The following is a 17,140-nucleotide window of genomic DNA, read 5'->3' on the forward strand; positions in this document are numbered from 1 at the left end:
TTGGTGATTACGTCATAGACTGAAACTGTGCTAGGCATCATCTGAAAACCATGTTTATTTACATACAGAAATTGTCGTAACATCTCATATAACAAGTTTATAATTTACAGTTCTACGCAATTACTACTTTCGTCGAGGCTTTTAAAACTGGAATGTTAACCCTACTTATAATAACTTTCATCTGTTTATACTTAGCTGCCAATATCGTTTCTTTCCAGTAAAAGCTGACTCGACGATTTTGAAGCGAATAAAATGAGAGAGGAAGTTAGTCAAAGATATCTTGAAACATTGCAATTAGCATATGTGTAACAGCTGGTCTTCACTGATGCTACCAACTCATTCAAGAAATCTTTGCTGGTAAATATCAGTTACTTCGTTCTATACAACATTAAAACATGTTTCCCGAGCTTGAAATTTCTTAGGTAAATTATGATGTTTCTATCCTTGTCAACAACAACAGCCTATCAGTTGTAAGTGTGATAAGTACAACAGTTATCCTCATGGATTACATTCTGGTAGTTGTCTGTGTAGTGGATACCCTAGAACTTCAGTCCACTGTTGTTTATGATAGGTGTCAATCTAGAAAATATGACAGAAGTTACGACAGTCTGCCAGCTGTGTCAGTGAAAAACGTATGACAACTGTTCCTGGATGTAATCTGTCCAGTATGAACTACAGCTGTTCCTATATGTGATCTTTGCAGTTTGAACTACAGCTGCTCCTGTATGTAAACATGTCCAGTATGAACTACAACTGTTCCTGTATGTGATCTTTGCAGTTTGAACTACAGCTGTTCCTGGACGTAAACCTGTCCAGTTTGAATTTATATCATTTTTTCTGGATGTCAAATATCGGATTTGGATGTTGTAGATGCGTGCTGAAAGATACATGTTTTGTCTCTGAATATACAATCATGTATTTAGGTGTTGTAGGTGCTTGCTGAAATAAATGTACAATGTTTTTACTGGGTGTTAAAAAGAGGATTTAGGTGACAAGTATAGATTTATAATAAAGTTATATACAGTACATATCAAAATACTAGAACTGAATTACTCGATGAAAATTCGCCGAATATTTCTACTTCTATGATTTTGATACAGAGTCATTATATGGTGTGCGTTTGACTAACTATGTAATGAAATAGTAAGAAAGGTTCATACTGGTAACGAAACGTCCAACAAAAATATTTGCAAAAAAACAACAACAAACAACAACATCGTTATTCAAAGGTATTTAATTATGCGCGTCTCCTAAGATGTCTGTAGTAAGCTATAGTACGAGGTCTGTTCAAAACATACGCGGACTGTTTGAATTGCGCCGCAACAGTTGGTTCCAGGGGAATCCACTTGGTGTCGCTAGGTTTGCACAGATCAGCTGATTACGACGCCATTTCCCGATTGCAGATATCTTCATTTGTGTATTAGCTACGCGGTTTTAAGTAAAGTGCGATTTCTTCGTTTGGCGGATTTCAGAATGAATGACCTGAAGGAGCAATGACTTGCTGTGAAATTTTGTGTTAAACTTGGAAAATCTGCGACTGAAACTTTTGCTATGCTTAACACGGCTTACGGTGATGTTGCTATGAAGCGTACGGCATGTTTCAAGTGGCATGAACGTTTTAAGGATGGTCGACAGTCCATTGAAGATGATGAGCGTCCTGGACGTCCTTCCACGTCAACTGACGACCCACACGTCGACGAAATCAACACCCTGGTGCGGGCAAATCGACGTCTGAGTGTCAGGGAGCTTGCTGAAGAGTGTGGGATATCAGTTGGATCTTGTTACGAGATTTTGACCGAAAAATTGAAGATGCACCGCGTTGCTGCGAAATTTGTGTCTCAGAACTCGTAAGTTTTTGGCCAAACACTCGATCACTGTTCTTCCCCACCCACCCCTACTCACCTGACCTTGCTCCTTGCGATGTTTTCTTGTTCCCCAAACTCAAAAGACCCTTGAAAGGAAGAAGATTTGAGTTGGGGAGGAGAGTACTTTGAAAGGGTCCCAGACCTGTAACTTCTAAATAAAGTACATTTGGTTTTATGACGTCAGTCCGCGTATTTTTTGAACAGCCCTCGTATACCAACTGAATAGGAAGTGAATGGACATCTTTAATGATTCTTATATTGTTTTCCAAACTGATGCATTTTCCATAAATGGAGATCTCTTTAATTTCAAATCAATGAAGAATTTGTCATGAAATATCTATCAATGTAGTAATCAGTGATAAGAGTTGAAGTTAGATCTTCCTTGAGACAATGTTGTAATGTCTTTTAAGGAACACTACACTCTGAATGTGATCAAAGTTGGGTCTTCACCTGTAACAACTTCACGCTGTAGTTGTGGTAATTATTGAATTTTAATCCTTAAGCAACCTCACACTGTGAATATGGTCAAAGTTGAATATTCCCCTTAAAATAAGGGCGTACTGTAAGTGTCATTAGAGTTGTGTCTTTCCTCTAAATCAATGTCGTGATAAGTACGTGTGCAACATCACACTGTATGTTTCACAAAAATATTCAATAAGGTTTCTTACTTCATGTTTGTTTCGAAACTATTATAAGCGATAGAACTTCAATTTTTTATAACTGGCTATTTGTCCTGTGGACTTTTCTGCCATTAACCATTGTCTGAAAGGTCAACAGCTTCTTGAAATCTGCCTTCACTAGGCTCTATGTGACTCTCGGAACCTGCAGGGTCACAGTATTCATCTGGAATGGTGCTCACTGTGCGAGAAGGACACTGTGGACATCCAGGAAGGCATGGTTGGTAGGAGTGGAATAAAACGGGATGTGAAGAAGGTAGGGGATAGGCGGTAAGTGATGGAAATGGACAAGTTGTGTTCGGAAATCTTTGCAATGACGTCATTAACATTGGTGGACGAGGTACTGTAATCGCGACACCATTTGTGAACACTGGGGTACGTTGTGGGAGTGTGGAAGCAAAATGCACACTCTGGTGGGCTGCAGGAGGAGAGAGGGGCTTGAAAGCTGACTTAATGGAGCCGAAAGAGACTCTAAAGGTGGGTTCGGGTCTTGGCTTTACATACTGGTCAGAAACGGTAGCTATAGACGGAGATGTGTATGGAGAACACGTAACACAGGACACTGCAGCGTTGCTGACACGTTGGTGTAACAATAATGCATCACTGGCCGATAAGAAGTGATCTATTGCTTTAACCAGGTCTCCATTACATCCTTCCAACACTAATTCCAACACTGACTGCTTCTGATTCGGGAAAATCCGAGTGAGCATTTCCATAGGCCTTAGCCTACCGGGTCTGAAATCGCTTGGAAATGTTTCATTATTGGATTCCAGGTGTCGCCCATATTTGTCTTGTCGTGAACTTGAACTAAGGAGAAAAGAGCGAGGCTTCGAGGTGTGGCTACTGGAAGAGCTATAGGACACAGACGTTGTTGTACTTCTAGAAGTAATCGAGGACGACACAACCTGACAAGTCGTTTTAGGAGTGCTTAGAGGTGTCTTGTTGTGATCTAAAACAATAAAAATATTTGTATTTGTAACTTCACTGACGATACACATAAAAAAAAAAAAGAAATACGATTTTCAAACATTTTTAATGGACTACAACTTTCTAGAGATTTGTGAAACTAACCTGAAGAGAAGGTTTTAGTGTAGAATTTTAATCACAGTTTTACATACTCCCAGGCGGGCCAAAATTAGGCTTTATTACGGAGTCTGAAACATTGTAAGAGTCAAATACTCCAAGGAAGGTCAGAAGAGGGCCTCAGTATGCATTCCAAAAAAGCTATCACAGTCAAACACTCCTAAACAAGACAAAATTAGAGGCTTTTGTATGGGGTTTGAAACATCACCAGTGTTAAATAGCCTTAGTCAGGTTAGAATAAGGTGTTAATATAAAATTCAAAACATTGTCACATACCCTTTGTTAGGCTTATTATACAGGGAAAAATAACGTCTGTATCGAATACTTCATGACAAACCTAAAAAATGATCAGTGTCAGATAATATCAGTCAAAATAGTAGAAGGTCCTAGTGTGTGGTCTGAACCAATCTGTTGCTCTCCACAAATGGCGTTTCTGTATTTCATTCACTGCCTGAATGTGTGTTAAAACAACACACGTGTTCATGAAACGATAGTATCGATCCAAAGTTCACTGAAAGCGTTGTTAGAATATTTATACTTGGGTAAAAGCATATTAAAATGCGCATTTTAATTAGGTGAGATGCTTCTCGTGTGGGGGTAAGCTCGAGATCTTTAAGATTATATTGATGATTGTTATATAAACACAAATACAAGTAAAAAAATGTTTCTTTATTCACATTTCTGTTTTAAGTGTGAACATTTAATGACAGATAATTATACAAAGAACAACTAAGTTATCAGTGTGTAACAGACCCAGCATCTGACAATATGTTATACAAGTCGGTTTTCCTGTATAGTCCACAAATCACCACTAATAACTAAATATAACAAAGTATTTTTGGTGAATAAAGAACAAAACATCAAAATCTACAAACTGTTTACATTCCACCAAAACACCTAATGTATTTGTTTGCTTCACACTCTCAAACAGCACTGATGAATCTAGTCTTCTGCAGAGATGGCGAAGTAAAGAACAGATAAAGCTACAACTTCATTAATGGATTCTTTCTTTTCTTCACTGTAATTATAAGATGTGGTGAGGAAGGAAAAATCCACAAATAACATTTTCTGTTATTCAGTACATGTACAGAACTAAACCTAGTTTCTCAAGCTTAACTTGAGAAATGTATATACATTTATTTTGTAATAAAGTGAAAGGCAGCACCTAGTATCACCACAGGTATACTTTTGGAATGCGTGACAGTTCAAGTGCTACTATAACAACACTTTTGGAATAAGTGATAGCTAAAGCGTTACTATAGCAACACTTTAGATGACATAGGTATTTTAAAAAAAGTGATTGAAAGGGGGTCTATTAATGTACTGATGGTAAAAACTAGTTTTATTTTCTGTTAGTTCAAAATACAGTATTATTCTTGACCAATGATATTATAAAATACGGTATTATTGCCAATGATATTACAAAATAAGGTATTACTGACCAATGATATTACAAAATAAACGGTATTATTGACCAATGATATTACAAAATAAGGTATTATTGACCAATGATATTACAAAATAAACGGTATTATTGACTAATGACGTTCATTAGCAGAAAGAAGCAAGAAGACTCAAATAAATAATTTAGTGTCCTGACGAAAAATACAAAACAAAAAAGTGATAAATACCAAGTAAAGTGTACCAGTACCACAGTTTATCAAGTACCTGGTGTAAAGTGTAACAGTACCACAGTTCATCAAATACCTGGTATAAAGTGTAACAGTACCACAGTTCATCAAGTATCAGGTGTAAAGTGTAACAGTACCACAGTTCATCAAGTACCAGGTGTAAAGTGTAACAGTACCCAGTTAATCAAGCACATGGTGTAAAGTGTAACAGTAACGTATTTAATAAAAAAGCTGGTTTAAAGTGTAACAGTATCACAGTTTATCAAGTACCATGTATTGGTTTCCATGGAATAAGTAAGAAAGAAGCAATAACAAAACAACAGCACAAACTACACAGTTTAACTGTGTCAAGGTATTATACCAGCTTAACGGTGTCTACCATTACAAGTCCCATTAAAACAAAAAACCATAAATAGATAAAAATAATTATCCCAAGTCTGTATAATACATAAGACTATGTAGATAAACACTAGTTACTCCATATCCTGGTGTAACAAAGAACAATATAAATAACAATAATTATTTCAAGTCCATCTGAAACAAAGAATTATCCTGAATCGAAGCAACACAAATTACTATATACAGATAACACTAACCATTCCAAATTTAGATAAAATGCAGGGTAGTACAGTAGTTTAAAAGGTTATACACAGTCTTGTCATTTATAGAAATAGGGTAGTGCAGTGGTTTAGATTGTTATAGACAGTCTTGTCATCTATGAACGTCGGTAGTACAGTGGTTTAAAACCTTGTAGACAGTCGTGTTACCTTTAAACATCGGATAGTACAGTGGTTTAAAAGGATGTAGACGGTCTTGTCACCCATAAATATCGGGTAGTACAATGGTTTTAAAGATTGTAAACAGTATTTTCATCTATAAACAGAGGATAGTACAGTGGTTTGCAAGATTATAGAGTCTTGTCACCTATAAACATAGGGAAGAGCTTGAATACAATTTTGTCATCTATAAACATGGGATAGTACAGTGGTTTAAAAGCTTGTACACAGTATTGTGATCTATACACATAGGGTACAACAGCGGTTTAGAAGGTTGTAGACAGTCTTGTAATCTATAAACGTAAGGTATTACACTGGTTTGAAAGGAAGAAAACAATCTTGTCACCCATAAACATCGGGTAGTACAGTGGTTTTAAAGGTTAAAGACAGTCTTGTCATCAATAAACATTTGGTAGTATAATAGTTTAAAAGTCAGTGATGTCGAGAAAAAACCTGACGATGACCGAAGAAGGTCGAAACATTGTTCGCTCTTCTATGTAAAATATTTTCTCAACCCAAACGAGCCGTTTTTGCATATATAATGGTTTAAAAGGTTGTAGACAGTTTTGTTACCTATAAACATAGGGTAGTGCAGTCGTTTAAAAGCTTGTAGACAGTATTGCGATCTATAAACATAGAGCAGTACAGTGGTTTAAATGCTTGTAGACAGTCTTGTTACCCATAAACACTAGGTAATACAGTGGTTTAAAAGGTTGTAGACAGTCTTGTCACGTATAAACATAGAATAGTACAGTGGTTTCAAAGGTTGTAGACAGTATTGTAATCAGTAAACATAGGGTAGTACAGTGGTTTAAAAGGTTGTAGACAGTCTTGTCACGTTTTAACATAGAATAGTACAGTGGTTTCAAAGGTTGTAGACAGTATTGTAATCAGTAATCATAGGGTAGTACAGTAGTTTAGAATGTTATAGACTATCTTGTCACCTGTAAATAGAGGGTAATACAGTGAGTGGTTTAAAATGCTGTAGATAGTCTTGTCATCTATAAACATAGGGTAGTACAGTGGTTTAGAAGGTTGTAGACCGTCTTATCAATAAACATAGGAAAGTACAGCGGTTTAGAAGGTTATAGACAGCTTTGTCATCTATAAACGTAAGATAACACACTGGTTTAAAAGGTTATACACAGTCTTGTCATTTATAGAAATAGGGTAGTACAGTGGTTTACAATGCTTGTAGACAGTCTTATTACCCATAAACACTGGGTAGTACAGTGGTTTAAAAGCTTGTAGACAGTCAAGCTACCTGCAAACATACGGTAATACAATGGTTTAAAAGGTTCTAGACGGTATTGTCATCTATAAATATAGGTTAATACAGTGGACATTGCTGTAGACAGTCTTTTTACCTTCAAATATCGGGTAGTATAGTGGTTTAAAAGGATGTAGAGAGTCTTGTCATCTATAAACATCTGGTAGTTGGTTGATCTGGTGTTTCATGGCACAAAGCAGCTAGACTGTCTGTGCCAAACATCCGGTAAAAAGTTATAATTAAATTTAATAAAATTCATAAAAGGAAATTAAGGCAAAACAAAATTTATAAAACATAAATAGCAGTAAAACCAATGTTTACAGCCAGTCTACAGCGATAGGAGAAAAACTACAGTACTACAAGTTGTAAAGAACTCTCTGTAGCATTATTGTAATTATCATAACTCACCAGGAAGACTAACAGGTAAGTACAAAAACCACCGTCAGTCACCTGAAGTTTGCCTTTCCAGTGCTGGTTCCGAGTTGTTTGACGTTATGGTCATTTTCTAATTTCAAATTGAACTAGATGGACTGTGATTTTTAAAAGGGAATCACTTTAAAAAAAGGTCTAATGTATAAATTAAAAAACTTAAAGAGCATTAAAAAGATTAATGGCCTTTAAAAATTAAAAACATTTCCGAGGTGGACAGTGTCACCATCACCAATAACACTGTCTAACGTTATGGACAAATTTTGGGACAGAACAAATTTAAAATGGTGCCATTATTGAGAGTTGTAATGATGGCAAGACAGTAAAATGTGGCTTATTGTGACCTGAGTGTCACACAGACAACACACTAGTGCATCAGTTCCAGATAAAAGAAAACGATGAGTTAAAAAACAGTGACCAATACGTAGTCTAGTTAGAACAACTTCCTCTTTCCGATCCTTACACTTACAAAACGGCAAAAGTCCAATAGAGGGTTATATTTGGAAAAGTTTGTTTTCACGTTGCTCACTCCAAGTCGACTGACAACTGGCGCAGAGACGAGCCATCAATACAGGACCATATTCCATGTATGGAACAAGCACAACGGTGAGAGTGCCAGAACAAATGGATTTAGCTGCAGTGTCGGCGAGCTTGTTGCCGCAAATACCAACGTGGCCTGGTATCCAGAAAAACTGGATAGAATTAGATGTTAAAACGAAATAGGCCAGTCGATTTTGAATATCGGCGAGAACAGGGTGTGAACTAACGTGAAGCGATTTGAGGGTCAGTAAAGAACTAAGCGAATCAGTATAAATAGTGCAGCTTAAGTACTATTTAGCTTCTATGTGATGCAGAGCAAGAGAAATGGCACACAGTTCAGCAGTGAACACAGACACTGTAGAGGGGATTCTGCGCGCAACCACCGAACCACAACAAACCATGACAGAGCCCACAGAGTCACCTAATTTTGCACCATTTGTATAAATAGGATTGGAAGGATTATTCGAGAGATGTTCAGTAAATAACAGACAGTATTTCGAATCGGGAGTATCTGCTTTGCTCAGATGACTTAAGGATAAGTCACATTTGGGGACAGTGAAAAGCCATGGTGGGATACAACGGCCAAAAGGAGCAATGGCAGATCATCTGTTCTTAAAAAGTATGCCCCATCGAGGAAGGAAAGCACAACCCCAGGTGGGATGCTTTAGTAAGAAGCGAAGTTTCGAATCATATAGTAAAGACAGTTGGAAACGGCTGAGGTGCAAAGAAGGTTCATGAGACTCTATGTATAAGTTCTGAACTAGGGAAGAGCGGAAAGCATCAATGCAGAGACGAAGTCCTTGATGATGAATAAGGTCCAGCATCTTTAAGACCGAGGTCCTGGTAGAGCCATAGACCAGTTATACATAGTCGAGTTTCAATCGAATAAAAGCACGATATATCTTTAGCATAGAACATCGATCCATTCCCAAAGTGGTGGAAGAGAAGACACGGAGGATGTTCAGTGCTCTTGTATATTTGACCTTAGCTGCTTGATATGTGGTATAAAGGTCAGCTTAAAGTCAAAGATAAGCCCCAAGAACTTTGTGTCCGGGACCACAGGCAGCACAACTTCACCAGTACAGAGTTCAGGATCGGGTGAATACCCCATTGGCGGCAAAAGTGCATGCAAACGGTTTTAGAGAGCGAGAAGTTAAAACCGTTTGCTGTGGTCCACTTCAGTAATCGATTGAGGGCAGTCTGTAACTCATGTTCAGCGACTAACATAAGATGTGAAAGTCGTCGACATAGAACCCGTTTGCAACAGCAAGAGGGAGTTGTTCAGTGATGGCATTAATCTTTATACTGAAAAGTGTGACACTTAAAACACAGCCCTGAGGGACTCCAAGTTCCTGTAGAAAAGAACGGGAAAGTGTCGAACCCACATGAACTCGGAATATCCTGTCCATTAATTTTTTTTAAATAAAACGGGCAAATTGCCACGTAACTAATATATATTGAGATCTCGCAAAATGCCATACCTCCATGTTGTATCATAAGCCTTCTCAATGTCAAAGAATACTGATACAACATGTTGTCGTTTGAGAAAGGCTTATCTGATTGACGTTTCAAGTCGAATCATTTGATCCACTGGGTGGGCGAGAGGAGGTTGTTTAATTCGAGGAACCAAACAAGACGAGCATTAGCCATCCTCTCTAAGGCCTTACAGAGACAGCTCATCAAAATATTTCGACGGTAATTTGAAGGAATCTTGGGTTCCTTCCCAGGCTTAGGAAAAAGGTAGGATAATAGGCCGGTGCCAGGCATCAGGAAAAACATTATCCTGTCAGATCCGGTTAAAAACAACCAAAAGGATAGCAAGAGAAGCAGGAGATAGATGGTATAACATCTCATAGTGTATATCATCAGGTTCAACTGAAGTACTGCCAGTTTTAGTTCCACCAGTGTAAAGGGACGATTATAGTCATAGAGACAATCAGTTCGAAAGGAAAGAGGTGATTGCTCTGCTCAAGTCTTGATGGCTAAGAAGGTGGAGAAAGAACAACAAGTGCTAGATACCTGAGAAAAGCTTTCACCTAGAGTATGGGTGATGCTCCAGGCAACAGCTGCTTTCTGGACATCAGAGAGCAAGATCGAGAGGGGGATAGCGTTATATTGCCCACCGACCTTTCGAATCTTGTCCAATATGACTTTGGAACTGGTGGTAGAAGATATGCCAGTTGTGAACTTAATCCAAAATTCCTTCTGGCTTTGACATCTTATCCACTGAGCATGTACATGGTCTTGCTAGAAAGCAATGGGGTGCGAGAGTGTGGGATATCTACGAAAAGTATCCCAGTCCCGTTTATGAGCCTTCTGTGCCATGAGGCAGGCAGACTCCACCACGGACGGGAATATCGTGGAAAACGTGTCGAGGTTTTAGGAATACATTGAGCAGATGCTTGTATAATACAGTCAGTTAGTGTTACCACACAGTCGTCTATTGATGGCTTACAGACAATAGCAGGTTCAAATTCTGCAAGAGCAGTGAAAGAGGGCCAATTTGCCTGATCCATCTTTCACCGGGGCACACGGGTTGGGTTGAAACGACCACGGCCAGTCTTTCTCAGAATTATAGGAAAATGATCACTGCCTCGTGGATTATTGTTAACACTTATTGAAAAATGGTCGAATAGTGAAGGGGAGCAAAATTGAGAGATCAATTACAATAAAGGACTGACTAGGTGCATGAAAATAAGTTGATGAACCACTACTGAAAAAGAGAAAGGTTGTGATCAGAGAGCATTCGCTCTACGATGCGAACCCTCCTATCAATATCAGTACTTCCCCAGAGGGAATGATGTCCATTAAAGTCCCCCAGTATTAAAAAGGGAGAGGGTAACTATTCAATGAAAGCATCAAAGTCTGATTGATCATATGTCTCTCCAGGCAACAAGTAGAGAGAACAAACAGTGATAGTATGACCCAAGGAAACATGGATGGCTGCGGCCTCGAAGGGTGTGTCGAGTGGTAAAGACAGGGTGGGCACATTCTGATCAACCAACAGTGCCACCCCTCCATGCACTCGTCCATCACGCAGCCTGTCATTTCTGTACAAATAAACCGCCGAAATATGACTGTATCATCAGGTTTCAGAAATGTCTCTTGTAAGGAAAAACATACAGGATGGTAGGAAACAGTGTTTCGATGTCACCTAGATTAGAATGTAAATATCGACAGTTCCATTGTATCAAGGTGGCCATTTTTATTTACGTGTAGGCGAACTGGGTGGAAAAACCTTCTGTTTACGACCACGTCTTCTTTCTTTATTGTCTTTATTCGATGGAGGTCTATCGACATTCATGGATTCTGCCCTGGGTCGACTAGGCAGGTCTTTGCTGTTGGAAGGGGATTCCAGAGACTAAGGACGTGAACGAATGATCGTTTTGCATCTTGGGGTGGGAGAAGAAGATGTATCTGAGGAGATGCACATATCCAGAACCAAAGGATGTGAATCTTGGGGTTTGCTGAAATGTATGTTAGGAACAGAGATGGGTGTTGAAGTTGATTCATCAACTTTTTAACCATTAAGGGCAAAATACTTTTCATTTGGTTTGAGAACGATTCTTTTGGAGGTACAGAGAGATCTGTCTGCACTTCCACTGTAGTAGTGGTACAAAGTGCAGCAGCATACATCCGAGATGAAGTGGTGGACAACAACTTTAGAGCCTCAGGGTAAGTAATATTATGAATCGTTTTCAGACGCTGCACCTCTTTTTTTTTTCCAACCACTTAAGGCAAGAACGAAAATATGACGGGTGAGAGCCATTGCAATTGACGCAATGAGGGTCCATTTCACACTCATAGGAATCATGGTCCTTCCCACCACAACAAGCACACGTCTTGGAACCATGGCATGACGTCTTTGAGTGACTGAACTACTGGCACTGGAAACACTGGAGAGGATTTGGAATGTATAGCTGTACCCTGCAATTAAGATCACCTGCCTTGATGGTGGGAGGTGGACGTAGTGATGTAAATGTCAGAATGAGGATACTGGTCAGCATCGTAATTCCATCTTTGTGATTGGAGATACGCCTCACTGCAGAAACTCCTTGAGTGGAGAAACTAGCGAGAATCTCTGACACGGGGATGTTCTTCAAATCCCTCTCAACAATAACTCCTCATGAAGAATTCAAAGTAGCATGATGTGTAACCTCATTGGGTATATCCCCAATTGTCTTTGAATGCAAGAGAAGTTCACTGTGTTGAGATGTGGATTTTTCCACCAATATGTCAGCAGATCGAAGCTTCTTTACTGACTTTGAAGAGCCAGCAAGTCCCTCTAGTACCTTCTGAATGAAAAAGGGAAACATTTGCCCTAAATATTTGTCTGAAAGAGAATGTAGGATAAGAAAATGAGATACAACAGGTGTTACAGATGCTGAAGATTGTTGCTCAGAATCTTCAAGACTTGGTCATTTACCTATGAACTGTTTTTCACTATTTTACTTAAGTTTTTTTTTAGAATCCATAAAAAAAGGAATATTTCAGTGCCCACTGACCCCACCCACCATGAAGATTTACGAGGGGACGCACTACAATGCTAAACAAGAACACTGAAGCAACGCCAGGGTTTCGTAAGCACTATACCCAAACGCCAGCATTAGATACAATGTCCACAACACCTGTTGAGAACATCCGACACTGGACCTTGGTTGATCCGAGCCCAAGCGGAGCAATCGATTGACCCAAGGGAGGCCACCCCAAGGCCGCCCGTCTAAGGGGATTCAAGGCCAAAGTGATGTGTTAGAGTTGGACCCCTCAACCACATGGATCCTCTCCTCCCCTTCACGAATCACCACGCACGCCAAACACGTGAGTGGACGTTCAGATCCCGAAGGAGGTAAACTAAAAGAACAGAACCTTCCCTGGGAGTTCCCTCACCACGTACAGGAATCCACACCGAGAGAGCATCGGGTAGTACAGTAGACAATCTTGTCTATAAACATAGGGTAGTACAGTGATTTAAAAGGTTGTAGACAGTCTTGTCATCTATAAACATAGGGTAGTACAGTTTATTCTAAATTATACGTGTATAAAGTCTCAACCTGAGATAAAGCTAGCACAATTATGGTCTGTTAACACAAAACTGTTGTATTTCAGCAAATCTTTCTTTCAAGGTCTAATCCCGTTCAGTGAAACTCTTCACGAAATCAACTAAAATCAATCTCAACTCTGATTATAAGCTATGACGTATGTAGCATAAGAAAACTCTCTGGAAAATAAGAAGAATACCCAAAATATGATCTCGAACCCATGAGCTTCCAGTGTTCTGCATTCCGGTTGAAATGATTTCGGCTATGGTTCACATATGTTCGCTTTGATTAGTCAAGGAGGCCTCCTTTCCGAGTTTTAATTTGTGTCTTACACCGTGTGTAAGTTCCAATATTCGAAAGTACATGTTCTAAAGAAACTCATTTGTTTTGAATTTGAGGAAGACCATAAGATGTTTATCTTGGATTAATTTCGAGATATTTAAAATGTACACAATGTTTGGTTTCAACTGAATAAGCACATCGGTTTTAATAAAATATACACATTGTTTGGTTTCAATAAAATATACACCTTGTTTGCTGTTGATAAAATAAACACATTTTTCGTTTCAGTAAAATAAGCACATTGTTTGATTTAATTAAATAAGTACATTGTTTGTTCTCAATGAGTATTTTATTTCTCATGTATTACTAGGATTAAAAGTGACTTCGTGAAATTGTAGAATCACTAGAAATATCTTGGGTATCCATCTTTATTCAAAACAGTTGTCCTATTTCTTCTATCAGATTTAGAAAGAGTAATGTTGTCGGTTTACGTAACTTCTTAAAAGCTGTTGATTTTTTTCTATTTAAGTTTTGAAATATTATATAATCATACGTTCAATTACTGAATCATGTGAGAACTATATCACAAACTTGACTTCTAATAGTTCTGAAAGAACTCATTACATTTAAACGAGTGATATGTGAGACAGAGATCGTAAAAAACAATTCTATAAAATTAAATTAAATTTCAAATTGTTTGAATATTAAATTTTAAACCATAACAGTAAAACCTGCTCTGAGAGACTCAGAATTACCTTGTATACCACTAAGCCTCATTTTAAGCATCAAATAATAACACTAAGTAACAAAATTTTTACTTTTTCTTATTCCTGTGCAAAGAGTTATTTCCCAATTGCTTATGTCTAAAGTAAATGGTAAAGACCTATTTTTCTTGTCAATCTTTGCTTTTGTGACCTGAGTAACGAAATTTTAAAATATACCCATTTTCCAGAACATTCCAGGTAGATTCAATGCTAAGTAGTTGACAGTGAATTTTCTCGAACTTACAAGAATTTTCAAGAACTTTCTAGAATGTTGTAGAAATTACGAGAAATTTCTAGAACATTCCATAGTAATATATATATACAGTGGCTCACCACTTCAGTTTAGTTCTAGCTGCCTAAGTGAACACATAGACCTATCTGATTTTATGAAGAAGCTGCAAGCATTTTCCAGACGCATTCTGCTATGTATGTGGTCAATTTATCAAGACAAAAGCGAAAAAGTGCCCTGTGACAGCATCTGTTAAAATGTGTGAAGCCTACAAAGCATATTTCGGCATGCCTGTCGGGGATCAAAACAAACTCTGGGCACCTCATTTAACCTGCAAGAACTGCAAAAAAAACAACGAAACTCTACAAGGTAAGACGGATAATTTTTGCTTGCTTGAATAGTAAGATTTTATATTATACAAATTGTAGACCTTTGAAAATTTAAATATCTTTTAATTTTTTTTGAAATTTCCAATTCTATAGACAAAATATCACATATAAAATATTTTGCAGGAACCTCTTACACATTAGGCTTTACCAAGGAGGCTTTACTATGTTTCCCTGTTATCTTTGCCTTTGGGACAGTAGGAACACCGCAGCGCACTACAACAGGAAGCACTAGACAAAACGGACCGAGTTCTCTGTGGGGAGGCACAATGTCAAGTGTGAGCCACTAGTAGGCCTCCAGAAGGTGTGGTTCCCACCATCACAAATAAAATTGGGTCTAATGAAACAATTTGTCACAGCTCTTGATAAGGAGTCTGCAGCCTTCAAGTACCTTCGAGACTTCTTCCCTAAGCTGTCTGAGGCATAGGTCAAAGCTGGTGTCTTCGTTCGACCACAAATAAAGAAGATCCTGGAGTGAACAGAATTCCCCAAGAACCTCAGTAGGAAGGAAAAAAAAAAAAGCTTGGGGCAGCTTTGTCGCAGTGGTTTGGGGCTTCTTTGGCAATCACAAGACCGATACTTATGTGGAACTGGTTGAGGCTCTGGTGAAGAACTACGGCAAAATGGGCTGCAGGATGTCTCTGAAAGTCCATATACTTGACGCTCATCTTGATAAATTCAAGGAGAACGTGGGAGCATATTCAGAGAAGCAAGGCGAGCGCTTCTACCAAGATATACTGGACTTTGAACGCCGCTACCAAGGAGTGTATAACAAAAATATGATGGGAGACTATATTTTGGAGGTGATACGTAAAAGTGATTTATATTACAGTCGCAAATCTCGAAAAACTACTCGCTTCTAAACATTTTTGTATAACTTTTAGTATAAATACATGTAAATCTTGATTCACATGTTGTTTTATCCAAACCTTATATAAATGAAAATGTGCAAATTTGCCCCTTTTTACATATAAAATAGGTTAATTTCTAAATTTCATTATCCAGGTCACAAAAGCAAAGTTTGAATGGAATAATGACCATTTTCTGTACATTTAGAACATAAACAATTAAGAAATAACACATACTATCCTGGAACCAATTTTGTGTTACATAGTGTATTATATATAACCCATCCTTTCATAAACGATCCCTCCCTACTTCAAAGCTAAGAACTGAATACCACTATCTTCTAAAAACCTACAACGACAGATTCCCTGGTCATAAACTGTGTACTTTGTTATTCAACCCTGTAAGTAATTTTCCATATTTCTTTACTAAATCATGTTGAACTATTGTATCTGTTAATCAACATAGTGCAAGGTTTCCTACCAATGAAGCCCCAGACTCATGGGTTGGTTTCTTCAATTAATGAACTTATAATTTTCGGCAGGTGTACAGCTCTCAGCTGTTCCATAAGTCCAGATAATTCCTCTTCTGATCGTATTCAGTTTTGCCAACCTATCTAAACTTCTTCACTCTTGTTATAATTCCTATTTATACATCCAATAGCTTATCTTGTCTTCAAACAGGTTTTGGAATAGTTCTCCAAATAAGGTATATTTATTTTAATAATTCTCTTTAATTTCCTCATCATAATTTTTGACATAATTTAATTCCCATATATTTCTTCTCCTTTAATTTTACGTTTCTTCTATTTTCTACAGTTTAATAACTTTCAGCAGAACTCACTTTCGTTCCTTACTTGTGTTGTTGCCATCATAGCATTTGTTTTTTAAAAGAAAATAACCCCACTTCTGACACCATGATTACAACGTGGTATATTTGGGCGCGCTGTTTTGAATTATTTGGTAAAAAATAATGTCAGATCTGTTCCACGTAACGATAATAAACGTATTATCTCAATGACGTTTGTTACAGACTACGTTCACAATATGTTTAATAAACACCGTTTCAACAAATATTCCGAAATCAATGTATGCCTGACCCCAAAATAAACATACCCGCGTACTTTTCTTATTAATAGACCGATAATAAACACACTAATTGATTGAATCACATAGAAAAAGACGCAATAACTGTACTTAACTAACTGACACGTAACTAAATCACTCCTCGGTTATCCGTTAACAGATCGAGTCTAACATATATATAGTACTTTTACATTTTGAAACTTCTAGTTAGTTACTTAAATTTAATGGAATTTCTAGA

At 37.8% G+C, this 17,140-nt stretch overlaps 1 protein-coding gene across 6 annotated transcripts in view; it reads right to left on the reverse strand.

The window, feature by feature from the left end:
• Positions 1-1,216: 1,216 nt before the first annotated feature.
• Positions 1,217-17,140, reverse strand: part of LOC143257167 (doublesex and mab-3 related transcription factor 3, truncated-like) — a 50,662-nt gene continuing 34,738 nt past the window's right edge. For all 6 annotated transcript variants that reach the window (XM_076515502.1, XM_076515503.1, XM_076515507.1 and 3 more), the window contains one exon: positions 1,217-3,491. In XM_076515502.1, coding sequence (XP_076371617.1) covers positions 2,617-3,491 — 875 coding nt within the window. In that variant the 3' untranslated portion in view covers positions 1,217-2,616. The remainder of the gene's footprint in view (positions 3,492-17,140) is intronic.

The sequence above is a fragment of the Tachypleus tridentatus genome, chromosome 7 (genome assembly GCF_004210375.1).
Source record: "Tachypleus tridentatus isolate NWPU-2018 chromosome 7, ASM421037v1, whole genome shotgun sequence".
NCBI classification, from domain to species: Eukaryota; Metazoa; Arthropoda; class Merostomata; order Xiphosura; family Limulidae; genus Tachypleus; species Tachypleus tridentatus.